Raw genomic sequence first — 19,520 nt, 5'->3', positions numbered from 1 at the left:
AGACTGGAGAGGGAGGGGGAGAGGAGTGGGGGGAGGGGGAGAGGAGAGGGAGGAGGGGGGAAAAGGGAGACAGGGAGGGAAATGGGAGGCAGGGAGGAGGCGGAAATCTTTTTTTTTTCAATAAAAAAATTATATTAAAAAAAAGAAATGGAAGAGAAAATCTTTGGTATTAGAGATACAATAGAAGAAATGGATATCTTGGTCATGTTAAATTAAAAAAAAATCTTGCACAAAATATCCAGGAAATCAGGGACACTACAAAAAGTTCAAATCTAAGAATAATAGCAATAGAAGAAAGAGAAAAAAAAAAAAACCAGGTCAAAGGCACAGAGAATACTTTTTTAAAAAATCATAAAAGAAAATTTCTCCAACCTAAGGAAGGAGGTGCCTATCTAGGAACAAGAAGCATACAGAACACCATAAACATTGAACTAGAAAAAAAATTCTATATAATAATCAAATTTCTAAACTTATAGAACAAAGTATATTAAAAGCTACAAGGGAAAAAAAAACAAATAGTTTATATAGGCAGACCTATTAGACTAAAACCAGACTTCTCAGTAAAGCCCCTAAAAGCCAAAAAGGCTTTGATAGATAGCTTACTGACTGTGAGATACCACAGATAACCCCTATGACCAGTACTATACCCAGTAAAACCTTTAATCATGTTAGAGGGAGAAAATGTGGCATTCCATGATAAGACAGAATTTAAGCATATTTATCTACACGTTCATCCCTACAGAAGGTGGTAAAAAGCAAAACCTCAATGTAATGAGGTTAACATCTCCAAGAAAACACAAAAAATAATTGTATCAGACCATCAAGTCAAAAGAAGAGGAAAAACAAACATGAAAAGCCCACAAAAATAACAGTTATCAAAAAACACTGCTCATTGATTACCCTCACCATCAATTGTTGCCCAATAGACGCAGACTAAGAGAATGGTTTTGACAACGGGATACACCCTTCTGCAACACTCAAGAAACACACCCCATAGACTTTACCTCAGGGTTAATGACTGGAAAAAATGTTCCAAGTCAAAGCAAAAGGACCTAAGAAGAAGAAAGCCTCTGTAGCCATTTTACAAACAAACAAACAAACAAACAAAAAACTTCAACCAAAAACTATTCAGAAGAAATAGGAGATAGGAAAGGACACCACATACTCATCAAAGGCAAAATCTATAACGAAGAGCATACTGGAATGGAATTCTTAACAAACATTATTATAGTTAAATCACATATTTATCCTCACACACTTTTAGTGGAAAATTTCAATACTAACAGACAGATAATCCAGACAAAAGTAAACTGAGAAACGCTGGAGCTAACAAATGTATAACAAAAGTTATAAATAACAGATGCTTATATAACATTTTGGCCAAAGACCAAAAAATAGACCTTCTTCTCTATCCCTCATGGAACTTTTTTCTAAAACTGAACACATACTCAGAAGCAAAGTCACTCTTCACTGGTACAATAACATTGAAATAATTTGCTGCATCCTATCAGACCACCGCAAATTACAGCTGAATCTCAACAACAGAAGCTTACAAACTCATGGAAACCAAACAACTCTCTACCAAATAAAAATCGGCCAAGAGAAAATAAAAAGAGATTTGAATGAAGATAAAAACACAGCATACCCAGATCTATGGGACAAAATGAAAGAAGTTCTAAGAGGCAAGTTCATAGCACTACATGTCTAAAGCAAAAAAAAAAAAAAAAAGGAGAGATCTCTATCTCATAGTCATAAATTGACAGCACACCTGAAAGCTCTTTTTCTACTAGAAGTAATGATGACCCAAAGTGGTAGATGACAAGAAATGATGAAACTAGGAACTAATAATAAGAATAGAAATGAACAAATAGAGTACCACAGTGAAGAGAAGAGTTGATTCTGTGAGAAAATCAGTAAGGTTGATAAACCTGTAGCCACCATATCTAAAAGGCCGTGAGAGATGATATAAATTAACAAAACTAGAGACCAGATGGGGGACACAATAACAGACACTGAGGAAATTAAGAGACTCAAAAGGACATACTTCAAAAACCTGTACTTCACTAAATTGAAAAAATTCAGAAGAAATGCATATTTTTCTTGATATATACCACCTACCAAAGTTAAATCAAAATCAGAAGAGCAATTTAAACAGATCTATAACCCTAGTGAAAAAGTGGCAGTAATTAAAAATCTCCCAATCATAAATAGCACAGGGTCAGATGATTTTAGTGTAGACTTCTACTAGACTTACATAGAAGAGTTATCACCAATACTCCTGAAATTATTCCACAAAACAGAAACAGAAAGAACATTATCCAATTCATTTTGAGATGCCATGGTTACTTTGATATCTAAAACATGTAAAGGCCCAACAAAGAAATAGAAATACAGACTAATTTCCCATAATACTATAGCTGAAAAAATTCTCAATACATGCAAACTAAACCCAAGCACACATGAAAAAATCATCCACCATGATCAACAAGGCTTCATACCAAAGATTCAGGGATGATTCACCATACATGGGTTTATAAATGGAAAACACAATTCAACCATACTAAGGCAAAAAAAAAAACCCACATGATCATCTCACTAGATGCAGAAAAGACCTTTGGTAGAATCCAATACCCCTTCATGACAAAGGTACTGGGACTAAGGATACAAGAGACATACCTTATCATAGCTAAAGGTGATTTACAGCAAGTCCATCATGAACATCAACTTAAATGTGGTGAAACTCAAAGGAAATCCACTAAAATCAAGAGCAAGACAAGAATGCTCACTTTCCCCATATCTATTCAATATAGTACTTGAGGTCTTAACTAGGACAATAGACAACTGAAGAAGATCAAAGGGTTACAAATTTGAAAAGAAGAAGTCAAAGTATCTTAATTTGTACATGATATGATAGTATATAAATATGACCTTGAGAATTACATCTTGGAACTCCTACAGCTGATAAATATTTTCAACAAAGTAAAAGGATATAAAATTAACTAAAAAAATCAGTAGCCCTCCTATATACAAATGATAAATGAACTAATAAAGAAATCAGAGCAACAATGTCTTTCTTAAGTCTCAAATAATATGATATCTTGGGGTAATTCTAACCAAGCAAGTAAAAGACTTACATGGAAAAAAATAAGACATTGAAGAAAGAAACTGAAAATGGCAGAAGATTAAAGATCTCTATACTCATAGATTGGTAGGATTAATATAGCAAAAAAAAAAACTACCAAAAGCAATCTACAGAATTAATGAGATCCTCAACAAATTCCAACACATTCTTCACAGAACTTGAAAGAACAATTTCCAGCTTTATATGAAAACACATTGCAGCAAGTGGGAGAGCTGACCCTAATATCATGAGAACAGAAGAGCTGGTCCTAACCCTTACCAGCTGCAGCACTCAGAAATCAGGCCCTACACCTCACCTGGGCAACACAGTAGAGCTGACCTTGCTGGTGCAGGTGAAAGTGAGACAGCCACAAGGGAATGGAAGCAAGAGAACTGGCCCACCTCTTGCTCCCTGCCACACTGAGCAAGCTAGCTGAGATAGTGCTGGTGAACTTTTCCTGATGATGAGGATGAGAGAGAGCTGAGGGCTGACCAACTGAGCTACCATTCAGGCCGAGAACCAGTGCTATGTTTTGGCCCCCTCCAACATCCACTCCACCTATGAGCTGCTAAAGCTCATGAAGGGGCTGGTACTGTAGCTCCAACACTACAGTATCTCTATAATAATAGGATAAGAGACATCCCAATAAAGGCCCAGTTTCCACAGCACAGCAGAAGACAGAGACCGAGAACCAGAACAATGACTCATTGCAATGAACACTTGTAAGTAAGCCTGTATGGACTAAAGAGTATACTGTGTGACTCACTGTGCAACACTAAAGCTCCAACTATGAGATATTTTTCTTTCAATTTTATTTTATTTAAATTTATTTTATTTTATTTTGGGGCATTGCAAGGGCAGAGAGTGGATATGAAGGGACAAGGTGATAAATGGGATGTGGACACATGAGGTGAAATTCACAAAGAATTAATAAAAATCTAAAAATAATAACAAAACCCCACAGGATATCCAAAATAATCCTGAATAATAAAATAACTGCTGGAGGGATTTTCATCTCTGATCTCAAATTGTACTAGAGAACAACAGTAATAAAAGCAACATGGTATTGACATAAAAACAGACATGTCAATCAATTCAACACACCTATGGACACCAGGTTTTTTTTTTTTTTTTTTTTTTTTTTTGGTAGAGAAGCCAGAAGCCAGAAATGCACACTGGAAAAAAAGATGGCATCCATAACTATTGTTTCTATTCATTTATCCTTCCTAAGGAGATTAATTCATTCTCCCCTAGTTTCTTACTCTCCAATGAACCTCTGTGATTATATGGATTGTAGCTTGCTTCTCATTGACTTAAGAACTGACATTCACATATAAGAGAATGCATACACTATTTGCCTTTCTGGGCCTGAGTTACCTCACTCAGGATTATTTTTCTCCCTTGTTCCATTTATTTACTTGTGAATCTCGTAATTCAGGAGGAAGGAGTCACTGTAACAGGAAGACAAAACAGAGCAAAGGAAGGGAGAGGGCAGCAAGAAAATGAATACATGGAGGGACAGAGAAAACTAAAGGCCAGTTGAGCGGTCATAGAGAAACTTCTACAGTAGAGACTTCTTTCAATTTATACATATAGAAATATAATATAAATAAAATCACCAAGTATTTTGGGAAAGAGAGTCCCAACTGCCTATTATTCATCACCAAATGGGCTACATTGAATAGATCTGCTGGTCAAAGGGATGCCATAGGAACCCCCAAAGTGCCTAGTTTATTGTCAAGAATATCGATGGCTGCCCACAAACTGACAGTAAGGCTTTTCTGCTGAAGAAAACACATACACAACTCATTAAGCACAGAGAAATAGAGGTTTGACTACCTAGATCCTTCACCTCTGTGAACTAATAATAAACATGGAACTAGAAGGTACTCAGCTCACAATACCAAAGTAGAAACATAAATCCTGACCCAGCTATAAACCATTCCATTTGCAAAAGTGGCCTGCCTGAAAGACATGCTGGTGCAGCAGGGGTATAAAGCTTGTGGAAGTGACCAACCACTATCTGATTTGAGTTAAGGTCAACTCCATGAGGTGAACCCCCATATCTAATGCTGCTTAAATGGCCAAGAACCAGAGACAGGATAGAGCAGTGACCTAGGAAAAAACCAACTACTACTGTTCTGTAAAAGGGATGAAGCGATAAAATGACTCCTAATGACATTCTGCTCTACTCATAGATCAGTGCCTTGCTCAGCCATCACCAGAAAAGCTTCCTCCTACAGTAGCTAGGCACAAATACAGAGACCCACAGCAAGACAGTATGCACAAATGAGAGCCCTTGGAACTCTCCATTTTAAATGGGATGTCTCCATCAAGTCTCTCCCTTTAGGACACGGAACTCTACAGAAGAGGAGGTGGAAAGACCATAAGAGCCAGAGGGGATGGAGGAACTAAGAAAGGTCTTCACAAGAGAAGGTTATACATGTGAACTTGGAGAGACAGTGGCAGCAGGCATAGGGCCTGGAAGGTTCTGTATCAGATGGGGTCAGAGAACTGAAAGGAGAAGTGGACAAATTCCCCCAGCCCTTCTCAGAAGCTGCCCACAATTGATTGGTGTTTACAAAGGAAAAAGAATAGTTTTCTCCAAGGGAGAAACAAAGCATTCCCCAGGGTGGTGCCCATGCTCAGCAGTAGGAGGGGAACACAAAACAAACTCAACGGGATCTTTGGATGCTTTTTTTTTGTGCCATATTTTGTTCCATATCTTTAAGTCAGGGATTTTTTTTCCTTTTTGTCTTATAAGTCATTTTTGTATATATTTTGGTTTGAAATTTTTAGGGGATTCCCATGTGAGAAAATGTGTGTCAGTGTGTGTATGTTTTTGTTTTTTTTTTTTTTTACTTTTTCCTTGGCCTTTTCTTGTTTGGCAATTTTGGTATAGTCCAATTTGTTTATTTTTCATTTATTTTATTATATTGCACTTTATTTTGTTATTATTTATTGAATGCCTGTATGTTTTCTGAATAGATAAAAAAAAAGAGAAGAAAGATTTAGTTGGTGGGGGAGAACTGGAGAAGTAGAGAAGGGTATAATCAGAATATATTATATGAAAAATCTATTTTCCTTTTTTCCATTCTTTTTAAAATATAAAAAATAAAATACGATAAGATAAGACAAAAATAATTACATTGAAGTTGAACAAGACAAAAGAACAGAAGGAAAAGAACACAGAGGAAGACACAAGAATCATAGATTCACTCATTCACATACTCAGGAATTCTATAACAACACTAAGCAGGAAGACATAATATATAGAGAGGAGCTGGGGCAGACCTGTGCAAGCTGTAATAAGAAAACCTAATACAGTAGGATATTTCATTTATATACATGAAAGTGATATAAATAAAATCCCTAAATAATGGGGGAGACAGAATTCCAACTGGCCATCCCTTGTCACCAAACATAGCTTCCACTAGTTGAGAAACAACAAACAAAACTTGTTGAGACTGTGTTGCATCTAATTGATTTGTTGACCAAAGGGATCCCATGAGAACCTCTAAACAATGCAGCCTGTTGTCAAGATAATAAGTTGCTCTCCACAAATTGACAAGGTCCCACTGCTGAAGGAAACACTTATACAACTTACTGAACTTGAACAAGCCTCTCTGGTGCCTCCGTAGAGCCTTTATCCCTAAGTTCGAGCATCTTTGGTACCCTACCAAAAGGGAAATATAAGCACCAAAACAGCCACAAATCCTTTGATCTACAGTGGTACCCTGCCTGAAAGATTAGCTAATGCAATGGTGACACAGAGCTTGTGGGAGTAACCAACAAGTATCTTATTAGAATAAAGGCCCACTCCATAAATTAGGACCCATACCTGACACTGTTTGGGTGACCAAGAACCAGAGTTTAGATAGTCCAAGGACTCAGGATACAACCAAACAAAACTGGTTGTAAAACAAAATAAAATTAGTGGGCAAAAAAGCCCTATTTTCAATAAAAGAAAAAAATCCAAAGCATCATTATTTTCAGATGATATGGTACTCTATATAAAAGACTCTGAAGACCTCACCAGAAATCTCCTACAGCTCATAAACACTTTGAACAAATATAAAGATACAAGTATAACACTTAAAAATCAGTAGATTTGCTATTTAAAAGACAAGAATATCAAGAACAAAATCAAGGAAACAGTCATACTCAAAACAGCTTAAAATTACAATGTGGTATAATAAAAGTAACCAAGAAAGGGAAAGATTTGCACAATGAAATTTTAAAACAATGAAAGAACTTGAAGAAGATATCAGAAGATGAAAGGCACCCCAATCTCATGGATTGTCAAATATAGATGTTGTTGGAGGCCACTCGTTCATTCCCAGGTGCTTAGACCCAAAATAATCACACGGAAACTGTACTATTTGCCATACTGTTTGGCCAATAGCTTAAGCACTTTTCTAGCTAGCTCTAATATCCTAAACTAACCCATCTCCATTAATCTGCCTCACCACCAGGTCGTGGCCTACTGGCAAAGTTTTGGCAGGCTCCAGAAGAGGCGGTTGTCTCCTGTGGCAGCTACAAAGCTTATCCTGAGTCTGTCTCCTGCAGTGGTTTCATGGCTTCTCACTGGCTCTGCCTACTTTCTCCTCTATCTCTGCTTAGAATTCTGTCTTACTCTATTCTGCTAAGCCACTGGCCAAAACAGCTTTATTTATTAACCAATAAAAGCAACACATATACAGAAGGACTTTCCTCACCATACAGGGAGATAAAAGAGCTGCCAAACACCTGAAGTTGGAAAACACATATTCATGTTTTCTATCTGGGCAAATCAATAGACACTTCCAGGTGATGGTGTTAACCTTGGTAACCATTGCTATTACCATAATCCATGGCATGACCCTGTTTGTGGATTACCTTTAAAGCTCTCAAACTAGCCTCCACTGGTTGGTGTCATTTATTCCATGCCTTGGTATAGCAATAGTACAGACACCATCCACTATCCTTAATAGGAAAAATCAGCCAGGCAACCATTGTTTTAGGCTCTGAAGCTACCGGAAGTTCAGAACTTTTCCATAAGTTTTCAAGGCTTGGTATTGTCGGAGCTATATAGAGAGTTCAGTTCAGTCTTATATAGATAAACTCATGATCTGCTGTGTTTTCCCATAAAGGATGCCTAAAGGCTCATTATCTTAATCATTGAAAGAAGACAGCTTAGTAATAACAAAGACAGCAGTTGATGGCAAATTACTTTCTATTTAGCCAAATTAGGACTTATATGTTTCTTGTAAAATTATGCTCTGGAAAGCTATGGCCTGGGAACCGTCAATAAATTAATGAATGCTTTGAAAAGTGCTTAAATCAAAGGTGATTCAACACAGATCTTCCCTACCCAGGACACAAGCAGCCAGGTTTGGGGAACAACAGAATCTGACAAGTTTATCTCTGACTGCTTCCATCCTAAACAGGAAAAAAGGGTGAGAAGGCTGTGTGACTCACTTTTAGCTCTGAGTGATTTCATCTTCATTCAAATGAGTGTAAGATTTCCAGTGACCTGTTGGAGAGGTAGGCTTACTGTTGGGATTTGTGCCTACCTTTATTTGTAAGAAAAATAATTGAGTAAAGAGTAGTTCTTTTTTTTTTTTTTTTTTTTTTTTTTTTTTTTTTTTTTTTTTTTTTTTTTTTTNAGCGCACCTTGGGGTGCTTACACACATTATTAGAAATGGGCTAGTCCAGGTGTGAGAATTAGCCTAGAAGAGGCTAGATAGAAATGGGCCAAGCAGACTTTAAATGAATACAGTTTGTGTGTTGTTATTTTGGGCATGAGCTAGCAGGCAGCCGGGGTGCCTCATATTTCAACAACCACTGGACCCTAAGGCAAACTGTCTGGGCAAAGGACATCTTTCATTTTAATTGATACAAAGACCAATTAGATTATATTTCCAGTCACAGTTTATCCTTTTTAAATCTCTGAGAAACTGACTGACTGCAGCTTTAAACATAACAAACACTTTTCCAAGGCTTCAGCTTCCTTCTCAGTTTTCTTCAAAGGTAAAAATTGGGTCATTGGCCTCATTTCCTGAAGCTAAAGCCAGGTCTACCAAGTAAGAAATAAACTTACCAAGCCGATTTCAAAGTAACTATTTATTATTCCTTTGTTTAAAGAAACTTCAGGAATCATCTACCTATGTCATCCGATAAATAACTGGATTAAAAAAAAAGGTGCAAAGCTTAAAGTTTAACTTATAAGGATTCAAAAACATACTTTATGTATAAAAAAGATGTTTTAAGGTTTATAAGCACAAGTTTACATAATGTTTGAGAACACAAAGGCTTAATTTATGATAAAAATGATTTAAGACACACAAAAATAAAAAAAAATGTTTTAACTCTCTTCCCCTCTCTATGATCTTGTTATATTGAGACTTCTAAATCAATAAAACTCTGATAAGCTATTAATCTAGCTCCGGTAAACACTGAATATTTTCATAGTAATAAGTTCAAGGTTTTAAATTCCTTTTGGTTGTTTTCTAAGTATAGATTTTAAAAATATATTTCAAATTGTGCTAAAATCATCTGCCTAATCTATATTTACCCAATCTTTTAGAAAAAGGAAAAAATGTTAATGCTTTCAACCAAAATCAATTTTAGGTTTCCAAACTTTTACTATGACTCAAGGACATGAGTCTACTGCCTTTTCTACAACATGGGTACAGACTATAAACAATAACAATGTTAACATATATAGAACTGTTGACTCTTTAATAAGAATCTTATAAGCTTTAGGAAATCAACTTGGATCCACCACCTCTCACAGGTCAAAACAGACTCCAGATAAGTACCACCAATTAGCAGTCTATTTCATTACCCACCTATACCTTAGGGGGTGTGACCTCTTCCCCTTCCCCTAGTTTGGTACACCCCTCTCCCATCTGCCAGTACCATGGACCTGGAAATTTCAAAGGTACACCAAAGAGAAAAAATTTCCCCTTAAAGTCCCCCTGGGGGGCAGTAGCCTCCAGCAGCATGGGGCTTGGAAGGGACCAATGGAAACAGCATAAAAGATTTTTTTTTAATCTGGTGATGGAGGGGAAGAAAGACACTCAGGTACTCTTTTGATGGTTTCCTTCAGAGGTTTTCTTTCTTCTTCTTTTTTATTCTGATTTTGTAATCTCTTCTCTCTTTTCTTATCTCCATCCTTTCCAGACCTGTGCTGATGGAGGCTGCCCACCCTTGAAGATAATGAAGTTAAGGAATTGTAAGAGCATACCACCCCTCTGAGATTATGGGGGCCAATTACACACAAACTCCCACATGACTCATCACAGATCTTTCACTGTACAGGAAAAGTGCAATGCAGGATAAGGAACAACAGCATCTGACAAGTTTACCTCTGACTGCTTCCATCCTGAACCGCACAGGAGGGTGAGAAGACTGAGCAATTCACTTTTATTCCTTAGTGATTTCATCTTCACTTCAATGAGTGTACAATTCCTAGAGACTCATACATGTATAAATCTGTTGGGTATGAAAAACTGAACGTTGGGAGTTTGTGCCTGTTAGGAATATTTTCTTAAAGAGAGCTTTCTACTGATGCAAATAATCCCAATTAAGCCGAATCAGACTAGATTAAAAGATATCCAGGTTTAATTAGACACCCGCACTCCTGGGTGGCCCCAAAGGGACCAGGAAGTCATCAACATGACCACTGGAGAGGAAAAGGGAAAGCCATGTGTTTATATTGTGGGGAGCAGTTAAAAATAGCCTATAGGATGGTCTTGACCTTTCCTGGGGAGGGGTCAGGGTTTGATGGGCAACTTTGACCCTCCTTGGGGAGGGGTCAAGGTTCAAGGCACATAGGAGAGGGAGGCTGGAGGCTGGGATATATAGTGCCTACTTAAATTTGGAAGAAAAAGAAAAATAACTTAGTAACAAGAAGCTCTATTTGAGATTTATTGTTTTGTCTTCCTGGAAACTACAGGAAACAAACCGTTTTACTAGCTGGGGAAATCGAAAGCTATGAACACTGCTGGGAGGAGTCCTATTTCATCACAACTCTCCCCAGGGAAACAGCACGAGGTCAGACATCTAGCACTGCTCAAATTAAGAACTCACTTTATAACCAGTTTCCTGGTCTTCCTTGTTATTTTGTAGATACTACATTTTCTCAGCATTTAATGAGATTCCAACACCCTGCTGTGTACTTTTTTGAGAGATTTATCTTCCTACACAAAATAGACAAGCCCTATTTCCTGCTTTGCTGAGGATCTACAATCTGGACATTACTGAGAAACTTCTGGGAGGTAAGTTCTACCCTTGAATATAAGGAGTAACTCTGTGAAACCAACAAGAAGGCAGGAGATCACTGTGGGTTCTTCCAGTGCAGGGTGTGTGTGTGCGGGGGGAGGGGGGGGGAGCAGAGATGGCTCTAGCTGCATTAAGGGCAGGGAAACCGTACAGATGGGTTCTAATCCTTCCTTCAAGAAGATGGCAGACACATTTTTCCACCTCTGGGGCTTGAGGCAAGAAAAGATGCATTTTGGTTATTGTGGGTTGTAAAATAAACTTTCTAAGTTTGAATAAATAGAAAATGGTAAAACGGCTTTAGGTATTTTGACTGGAGAGAGAGTGGAAACTGGTGGCCGTGGCACATGACTGAGGAAAAAATATAAGGGAGTGATATGAAAAATTACCATGAAATAATATTGAGTGGAAAATGCATCTGCACATGGGGCTGTATTATCTAGTAATATCCTAATACTACACAGCACAAATGCCAGCAGATGTGTATAGTAAAAATTTTCTAAGATTAACAAACACAGTGGTTCAAATACATCCTGTTTTAATAGGCATATTTAACATTTTCTTCTTCTCCCCTTTATACAAGGTAGTAAAAACTATAATTAGTCACTGGGAGAAACATCCTGTCATCACGAAAGTTACTCTTTTTGCTTGGTTATATCTTATTCATATTTGTTTCTTGACCATACAATGTGGGGGATAAAGGAGAGTTAAATACAAATATACTTCTATTTCTACTTTTCAAATGTTTTACAAATTTTTGTCTCCTCTTGCATAGTACTTCATGTGTACTTAAACTTCATAATTTAAATGTTGATTAGAGAGCTATATCCATACTAGAATATATTGATAAGTTTATCAGTTATGTTGCTCAAACATTCTAGATACTAAAAGATGTTTTTGTCTTACTCATTTCGTAATTGATACACTGTTGTATTGACCACAAAACTATGGGTACTCCTTTTGATATTTTTCAAATTCACAGATGTGTGCTCTCACAAATATTGAACATATATGATGTAAATATGTGTGTGATATGTATACTTGTGTAAAAATATAATCCATGTTTTACAGAGCTGCGAATGAACAAAATCATAACAAATAGCATGAACAATTATCAATGATTAGTTACATCTATAATTAAAACTATTATAACATCTAGGATGAGAAGGTTTATCATATTTTGGTATTGATAAGAGTTTTTACCTTCAATACTACTAAAGCTCCACCAGTGTACATAAACATGATTTTATTTAGTTTCTAGTTAATTTTGGGTGTTTTTCACTGCTAAGGGATATTTTATTAACAACCTAGGGGTATATTTCTTAAATAACATTTCAAAGAAGTTGTCGTTGGACTGGTTAGATCTTTCATCACGGGCTGGTAAACAGCAGGTTTCTGTTCTGCTTCTGCTACAGTCATTTCACTGTAGAATGTCTCTATCTTACATCAACAAACTGTATGTCCTCTTTCATCTGCCCCTCAACCATGTTATGTGCTTCCTCTTTCATCTTAATTTTAATCAGATATTTATTTTTAAGTATATGTGTGCCTAATCATCAAGTTTGCAGTTTTCCTTAAGAAAGAACTGTTTTCTTTTTCTTTTCTTTTCTTTTTTTTTCAGACAGAGTTTATCTGTGTAACAGCCCTAGCTGTCCTGGAGCTAGCTCTTGTAGACCAGGCTGGCCTTAAACTCACCTTGTGATCTGCCTACCTCTGCCTCCTGAAAGCTGAAAGGGCAGTGTGCTACACCACCACCCAGCTAAGAACTGCAAATTTTTTTTTTTGATTTCTCACTTTTGTTAGTTCTTTGAGAGAGTCCTACAGAGGATTTTGCTCATATTTATCCCTTCCCACAACTCCTTCCAGATACATACTCCCTTTCCTACTTATCCAACTTCATATCTCTCTTTATCTTTAAAACCCATCAGGTACAGTTTGTGCTCAACTCACTTTTGGGGCGTCCCTTTAGCAAGAATGAGTCTCCCTCTCCCAAAAACTATCAAGTGCCAAAACCTCCCTAGAAGGTTAAGGGGCTTTGTGACGACCCCCTCTCATTTCATTCTAGGATTTTTCCTGGCTTAAACCTCTACAGAGTTTAGGCTGCTGCCACAACCACTCTGAGTTCACAAGTTCCTCCCTGCTCAGCTGTGTTTCCACTGGGTCCATGCAGTCATCCAAAACCTCTGTCCCTTAAATTTTTTTTTCTTCTCGTCTTCTTAAAGTTTTCCTGAGAATAAGGAAAAGACTAGAGATGACTTTTCTCTGCTGGTAGCATGCCCAGCATCTTCCAGCACTGTAGAGTTAGCCAGTGGGAATGGAGCTTCAAGGTCAGGTCAGTACCAGCTGCTGCCGCAAGTTCAAGTATGCAATGTCTCTCTCAAGTTCTGGAAGGAAACCAAAAGCACTGGCAATAGCTTGTAGAATGTGTCTTGGTGTATGGATGTGTATTTATGTGTTTTCAGACAGTATTTTGGGACCTCACCAATCAACAACTCCAAAGTAAACTATTCCTGACACTAGAATTCTTTTTTGTTAGCTACTGGTTTCTAATAGGATCACAGTAATTCATTAAATGGAGCATAATTACATTTAAACCTTTTTTACATAGGTACACATTTATTTTATAAAAACATATACAGTATTAGTTTCCATATAATTTTTGAAAGGTCTTTAGAATTAGCTATTCTAATTACATATTCCCTCCACTATTCTGCCCCCACACTCTCCAACCACACTTAACCCTACTGTTCCAACATGCCACTTTGCCCCTTTACACCACTTCATTTTTTCCCCTTTTGCTTAAAGCACCACTTACAAATTATAGTTTTCCTTCATTGTTCATCAGGTCTCATGCCAGTACAGTATAAAACACAGTGCAATGTTTTAAAATCCCACATCCTTTAAATTTTTCAACATTTTAGAGAAATCCAAAGTCTCTTTAAAATTCTGAGGTATCCTAAATGTAATTATAAACTGCTGTAAAACAAAAAGTGAGGCAAATACTTTCTTCATCCAAGGGAAGAATCTGGGTATAGGAACAATTGAAAAAACTTTGTAACTTTGGGATATAACAGCTATTCAGTATTTAGAAATTAATGAATTATTGTGGAAACTTACAAGATAATCTGGAGGGAAGTGCAGATGATGGAGGCCTGGCTTGGAAACTGCAGAGAGAAGGTTGAGTGTACTCTAAAGAATATACTGAAGCGTCTAAATGTTTTGAATTACAACTCTGTGATTGTGGTCAGCTGGGACTGAAGAATTGGCTGTGATTAAGAAGAGATCAGCATTATTGAGGAGTACTCTGGGAAGTGTCTTCTCACCCTCAGTACACAGAATTTAAATTGTGGTCCAGAGTAAGACAATGCTGTACTTTATGCTGACAACACAACTCTGTAATGTGAAAGACTCATCCAGGTGGTACTGGTTTTGGAGGCATGAAGGGACCATAGGCAAAAGCTGAGGCTTGCCAATGTGAAAGCTCATGAAAGGCCATTGGTGAAGATAGAACCCAGGTGCAATGGGGACCCCAGTATTTTGAGTTGTCAGTAATGTGGGATGACCACCGGGATAGCAGCAGGTGTAGAGAGAGGTGTCCTAAGCATAGGAGAAACACTGTGTGTACTTTGATGAAAAAGCAGGAGAAATGGAGCTGCCAAGGCCCTTTGGAAACCAGAGAATCTTTTACACTGTTGAATTTTGGTTCTGCTTTGATTTCAATGTAATTATGACCTGGTTATCCCCTCTTGGAATAGAAGGTAGGCAACTTGTTTTTCATTTTGTAAGAGTTCACAGTTGAGATATTTTAAATTTTTAAAGACTTTGAAATTTTAGAAAGACTTTGTATATTTTTTGAGAGAATTTTGGTATTTTAAAAAGATATTGGGCATTTTAGAGAGACTCTGGGTGTTTTAGAGATTGACCGGGTGTTTTGGAGAGAGATTGGATATTTTAGAGATGCTTTGGAATTTGGAAGAGAATTTGGGTGCTTTAAAGAGACTGGACATTTCAAGTGTTTAGCTTTTAAGCAGTGAGGCTGAACACATTGATATCCAGAATCTGATGGGCATAGATCGGCATTGACACAAATGTACTAAATTGTGTAATTCTGGAAATTTTATTAAGTTATGGTAACTGTCTAAATTCAAAAGCAATATGACTTCAATAACAAAACAAATTTTATGTTCTCAAATAAGTAGAACCCACAAAAATTATACATTGTTTCTGTCATCACATATTGGGTTGTGTTGGAAACAGTTGTGTTTTCACAAGTACCAACCGAAATAAAATCTTTTTATTGTGATTTTATTCTGGGGTCTGGAGATCAGTATTGTATGAAAATTAGGATGCTGCTCTGAAGAAGGGGGTTTGACTGTTGAGAACCTCTTTTCATCTCCTCCTCGGATATGTAGATGATCTGTTTTTTAATGTCTTAGGGCTTACAGACTATGTCTTTTTCTTCATACTCTTCATTTTCCCTCTCTTGTGTGCTTGTGTGAACATTCTGTTTATCCTTGGGTTTCATTGAGCATGGATGATCTTCAATTTTTCTAAAAAAAAAGAAGCAATTAACAGGCCTAGAAATTAAAATCCAATTATAGAAATGTCCATACAGGCATGATTCCTAAACTAAAATAATATTAATTGAACTATTGGACTCTTTGCATTCCCTGAAGGTTCTCAGGAACTATGGAAACTGTTGATGAGCTATAAAAGAGGACATTCAACCTGTTGGGAAATTTCCTGAAAGCAAATTTTTAGTTGCTTCTAATTTTCCAATTTTTGTTATTTTTTTTCTTTACAAATTTATCTGATGAGTGTTGAAAGACCCGCGGATATAATAGTAAATTTAATTATACTCCTATTTAGGAGCATAAAATTAGTAGGTTCTCAACAAGTGATTGAGTCATCTAGTCACAGGGTTTTTGACTCAGTAATGATACAGGTTTCCACTCATACATGACTTAGATCAAATCACCAATGGATGGTTAATCCCACATTTATGTCACGATTGCACCAGTGAGCATGTATATCTAGACTGGTTGCTAGTGTTCCCCCAAAGATCCACAGCTGAATAAGTTTTTTTTTATTTTCTTCCTCCAGTATTGTGCATAGTACCTTCCAGAATTAGAAAATCTATCCAATAGGGACAAAAGCTTCCAGGTGAGTACCAACACTGTTGGTTTTGTGACTCAATAATGTGGTGTCTTCTGTAATAGATTCTTACCACAAAGTTTTGACATATAACCAAGAACATTGTTCATAGTGTATATATTGGGCGTCTATGAGAAATGACTGGCCAGTAATTTCAAGAGAGCAAATCCATTCATTCCTAGCACTAGGTATTTTGTTAACCTGTAGAAACATTGTTGCCTCATTATGGAGTAAATTCATGTAAATTCTTGACAGATAGATAGAATATATATATGTATATGTATATATACCTATAAATATGTATTAGGAAGTTTCTACAGTGATACATTTCCATCTCAGTTTTTAGAAATATAATTAGGGTTGCTTACTTCTTTGTCTATTCCTTCTACTACCCTAGCCTCTCATCAACCACCCCATTTCACTCTTAAGTTTTCTATATAACGAAAATTATATAGAAAAAAGTGAGAATACCTTTCCAAACAATGAAGAAAAAATTTGACACATCATAAACCTTGACAATAGGAACATGTTTTCTATATTTTGAAACATATGGTCTCAGTAATAAAAATAAACATAAATGGAAGAGTGCAATTATTCAAGTATTTCCTATATATTTTAGGAGACAGGAATTTTTTAAATAAATTATGAAGCTATTAAAGTCCCTGGAATGTTTTAAGCATGACTTGTCATTAGAAAACTGTGTCTATGAACAAGTATGTATCACTAAGTCAAGTCTGAAAGGATAAATCAAGAAACCACCGACATAAATCCATCCAATAAATTCTAGGGTGCTGCTCTGAAAAACATGTAGATGTTTGGGAGATTGACAGTAACATCAACACAAAGGACCCATAGAACACAAAATCTAGAGCTCAGGAGAGAAAGGATGCTCCTGAGGAGTGTTTTGGCTAAAGCCTTAGTGGACAAGGGTCAGTGGCTCACAAGGGCCATGTTACTTCAGGCATTGTTTATCCAGGATGAATCAGATGCAGTCCATTTGCATATAGGTCACTTCAGATTGGGAAAAATCAGACTCGCACTGGCTGATATTCAGGAATGAAGCACTAAATAAGAATAGAAAAAAGACTCAGGATTTTAACACTCATAGCCCAGACTCTAGAAACTGCAGCAATGACTGATGCCAACACTTTTCTTCCCCCACAACTGCCACTGGCCTAAGTCACCTAACATGGCTACTGGGGAAGAATTTCCTAGACCTGTTTATTGATACAGGAGTTCTACATCCATTTTGGACAGTGACACAGTTGTATTAACTGTTTTTCTGCCACATGCAATTATAAACATTATCAATTGGGGTCATTCATTAATACAGGAAAATCCTTGTTTTGGAATTGTCTATATATGTGAGCAATCATATGTCCATTTTTATCTTTTAGGATTGTCCATAATATTAGAGATAATGAGTGAGTACAAGAAAATTGTTCTTCTAAAAGGATTAGAGTGTATGGAAGACTACCACTTTAGAACAATTAAGTCCTTACTAAAAAAAGAACTACACCTGTCTGAAAATATACAAAATGAGTATGACAGAATTCAGATTGCCGACAAGATGGAGGTGACATTCCCAAAAGATGCTGGACTCAACAAACTGATAGAAATTTGTCAAGAAATTAATGATCTTAGAGATCTTGTTGAAAATCTTAAAAAAGAGAAGGCAAAAGGTAACAAGGGGAGCCCCCCCCCCACGCATCCCTTCCCGACCCTTCCCAAATGTCTAGCTCCCTGCAGTGATCAGAGCTGATATGTCCCATTCCCATTGTGTGCCATAGAAATTATAGGGGTTAAAGTGTTTCAGATGTCAGTTACTTGAGGATTTCAAGGAATCTTTCTTAGAAACAAGCTTGACATATTTTCTGGTAGACATCTTTTGCTTTGGAGGTAAATAAAATAAAATGCTGTTGTTGGGATAGATTACAATAACCAACTGCCGAGTTCTCTGGCAGAAAGAGCTGGGTAGAGCCAGACCAACTGGACACTGGACTCTCCCTGGGGCTGAAAGGGATGCTGAGTGTCACTACTCAGCCACCCTCCCCCCTGGGAATGGGTGGGGGGAGAACACACCCACTGAGTATGGAGTCTGTGGAAGCAGAAACTCCTTTATTGGTATCAAGCAGGCACTTATATAGGGTGGTGATGGGGGTGGAGAAGCCGGGGATAGGCCAAGGCAATGTAAGAAATGGAGGTCCAAATTCTACCACATTTATGGTTGCTGGTCAGAGGCAGGTGTAGGTCGGGTAGTCAGAAACATGTTTCCAAACTCTAGCTAGGCTCAGGAAGTTACACTAGGCCTCACACCAATTCAAGTTAGGCTCAGGAAATTACACTGGTTCTCACACCCAGGCCTCATGAGGCCCAACATTCAACATGTTGGAAAAACTAGAAAATGATAAAGTAAAAATTTAAAAAAAGCATTTAAATAGCACAAATTTAATACTTTAAACAATATTGGATATACTGTTACACAACTCTGACCTGAGAATTTAGCACAAGGAATCTCAGTCAATGAGATCTCCAGATTGAGAATACCCTGAGTTGCATATAAAGATATATCCTCAATATAAAAGTAAAATACAATGTTACTATGTATTTATATCAAATATCAAATCATAATTCTTTTGTGTTTTCTATGATTTGGAATTATCCTCCTTAGAAATAACCTAACGCTATTATTATAAAAGCATCAGGTTTATAAAACCAGTCTGTGGGATAAGATTGTTGGCACAGGCTTGTACTGACATAAACAGAAGTTCCCAGGATGGAGAAGCTGAGTCCACTATGCCTGAGATGAGTAAAGAATCCCCTGAGGTAGTGCCTGTATCTGACTTGTTATCATTGCTGACTTTCTGGCCAGGTAGAGCCTCTGCAGCAGAAGAAAATAAACACACAGACACAAGAAGAGACTAAATAGTTATTAAAATTGTTACATAATATTTGATTGCACTTTCCACCCTGAGATTGC

The 19,520-nt window shown here is 37.0% G+C and overlaps 1 protein-coding gene across 1 annotated transcript in view; it reads left to right on the top strand.

Moving 5' to 3' along the window:
• Window positions 1–19,520, top strand: part of LOC126502038 (gamma-interferon-inducible protein 16-like) — an 82,484-nt gene that overhangs the window by 24,266 nt on the left and 38,698 nt on the right. Inside the window, exons 2-3 of the mRNA XM_050142796.1 lie at window positions 16,490–16,549; window positions 17,938–18,222. Of these exons, the coding sequence (XP_049998753.1) occupies window positions 17,961–18,222 (262 nt within the window). The 5' untranslated portion in view covers window positions 16,490–16,549; window positions 17,938–17,960. The remainder of the gene's footprint in view (window positions 1–16,489; window positions 16,550–17,937; window positions 18,223–19,520) is intronic.

Source organism: Alexandromys fortis, unplaced genomic scaffold (genome assembly GCF_014885135.2).
Source record: "Alexandromys fortis isolate MF-2015 unplaced genomic scaffold, M_Fortis_MF-2015_v1.1 scaffold_51, whole genome shotgun sequence".
NCBI lineage: Eukaryota > Metazoa > Chordata > Mammalia > Rodentia > Cricetidae > Alexandromys > Alexandromys fortis.
This window is presented reverse-complemented; position numbering and strand designations above follow the sequence as displayed.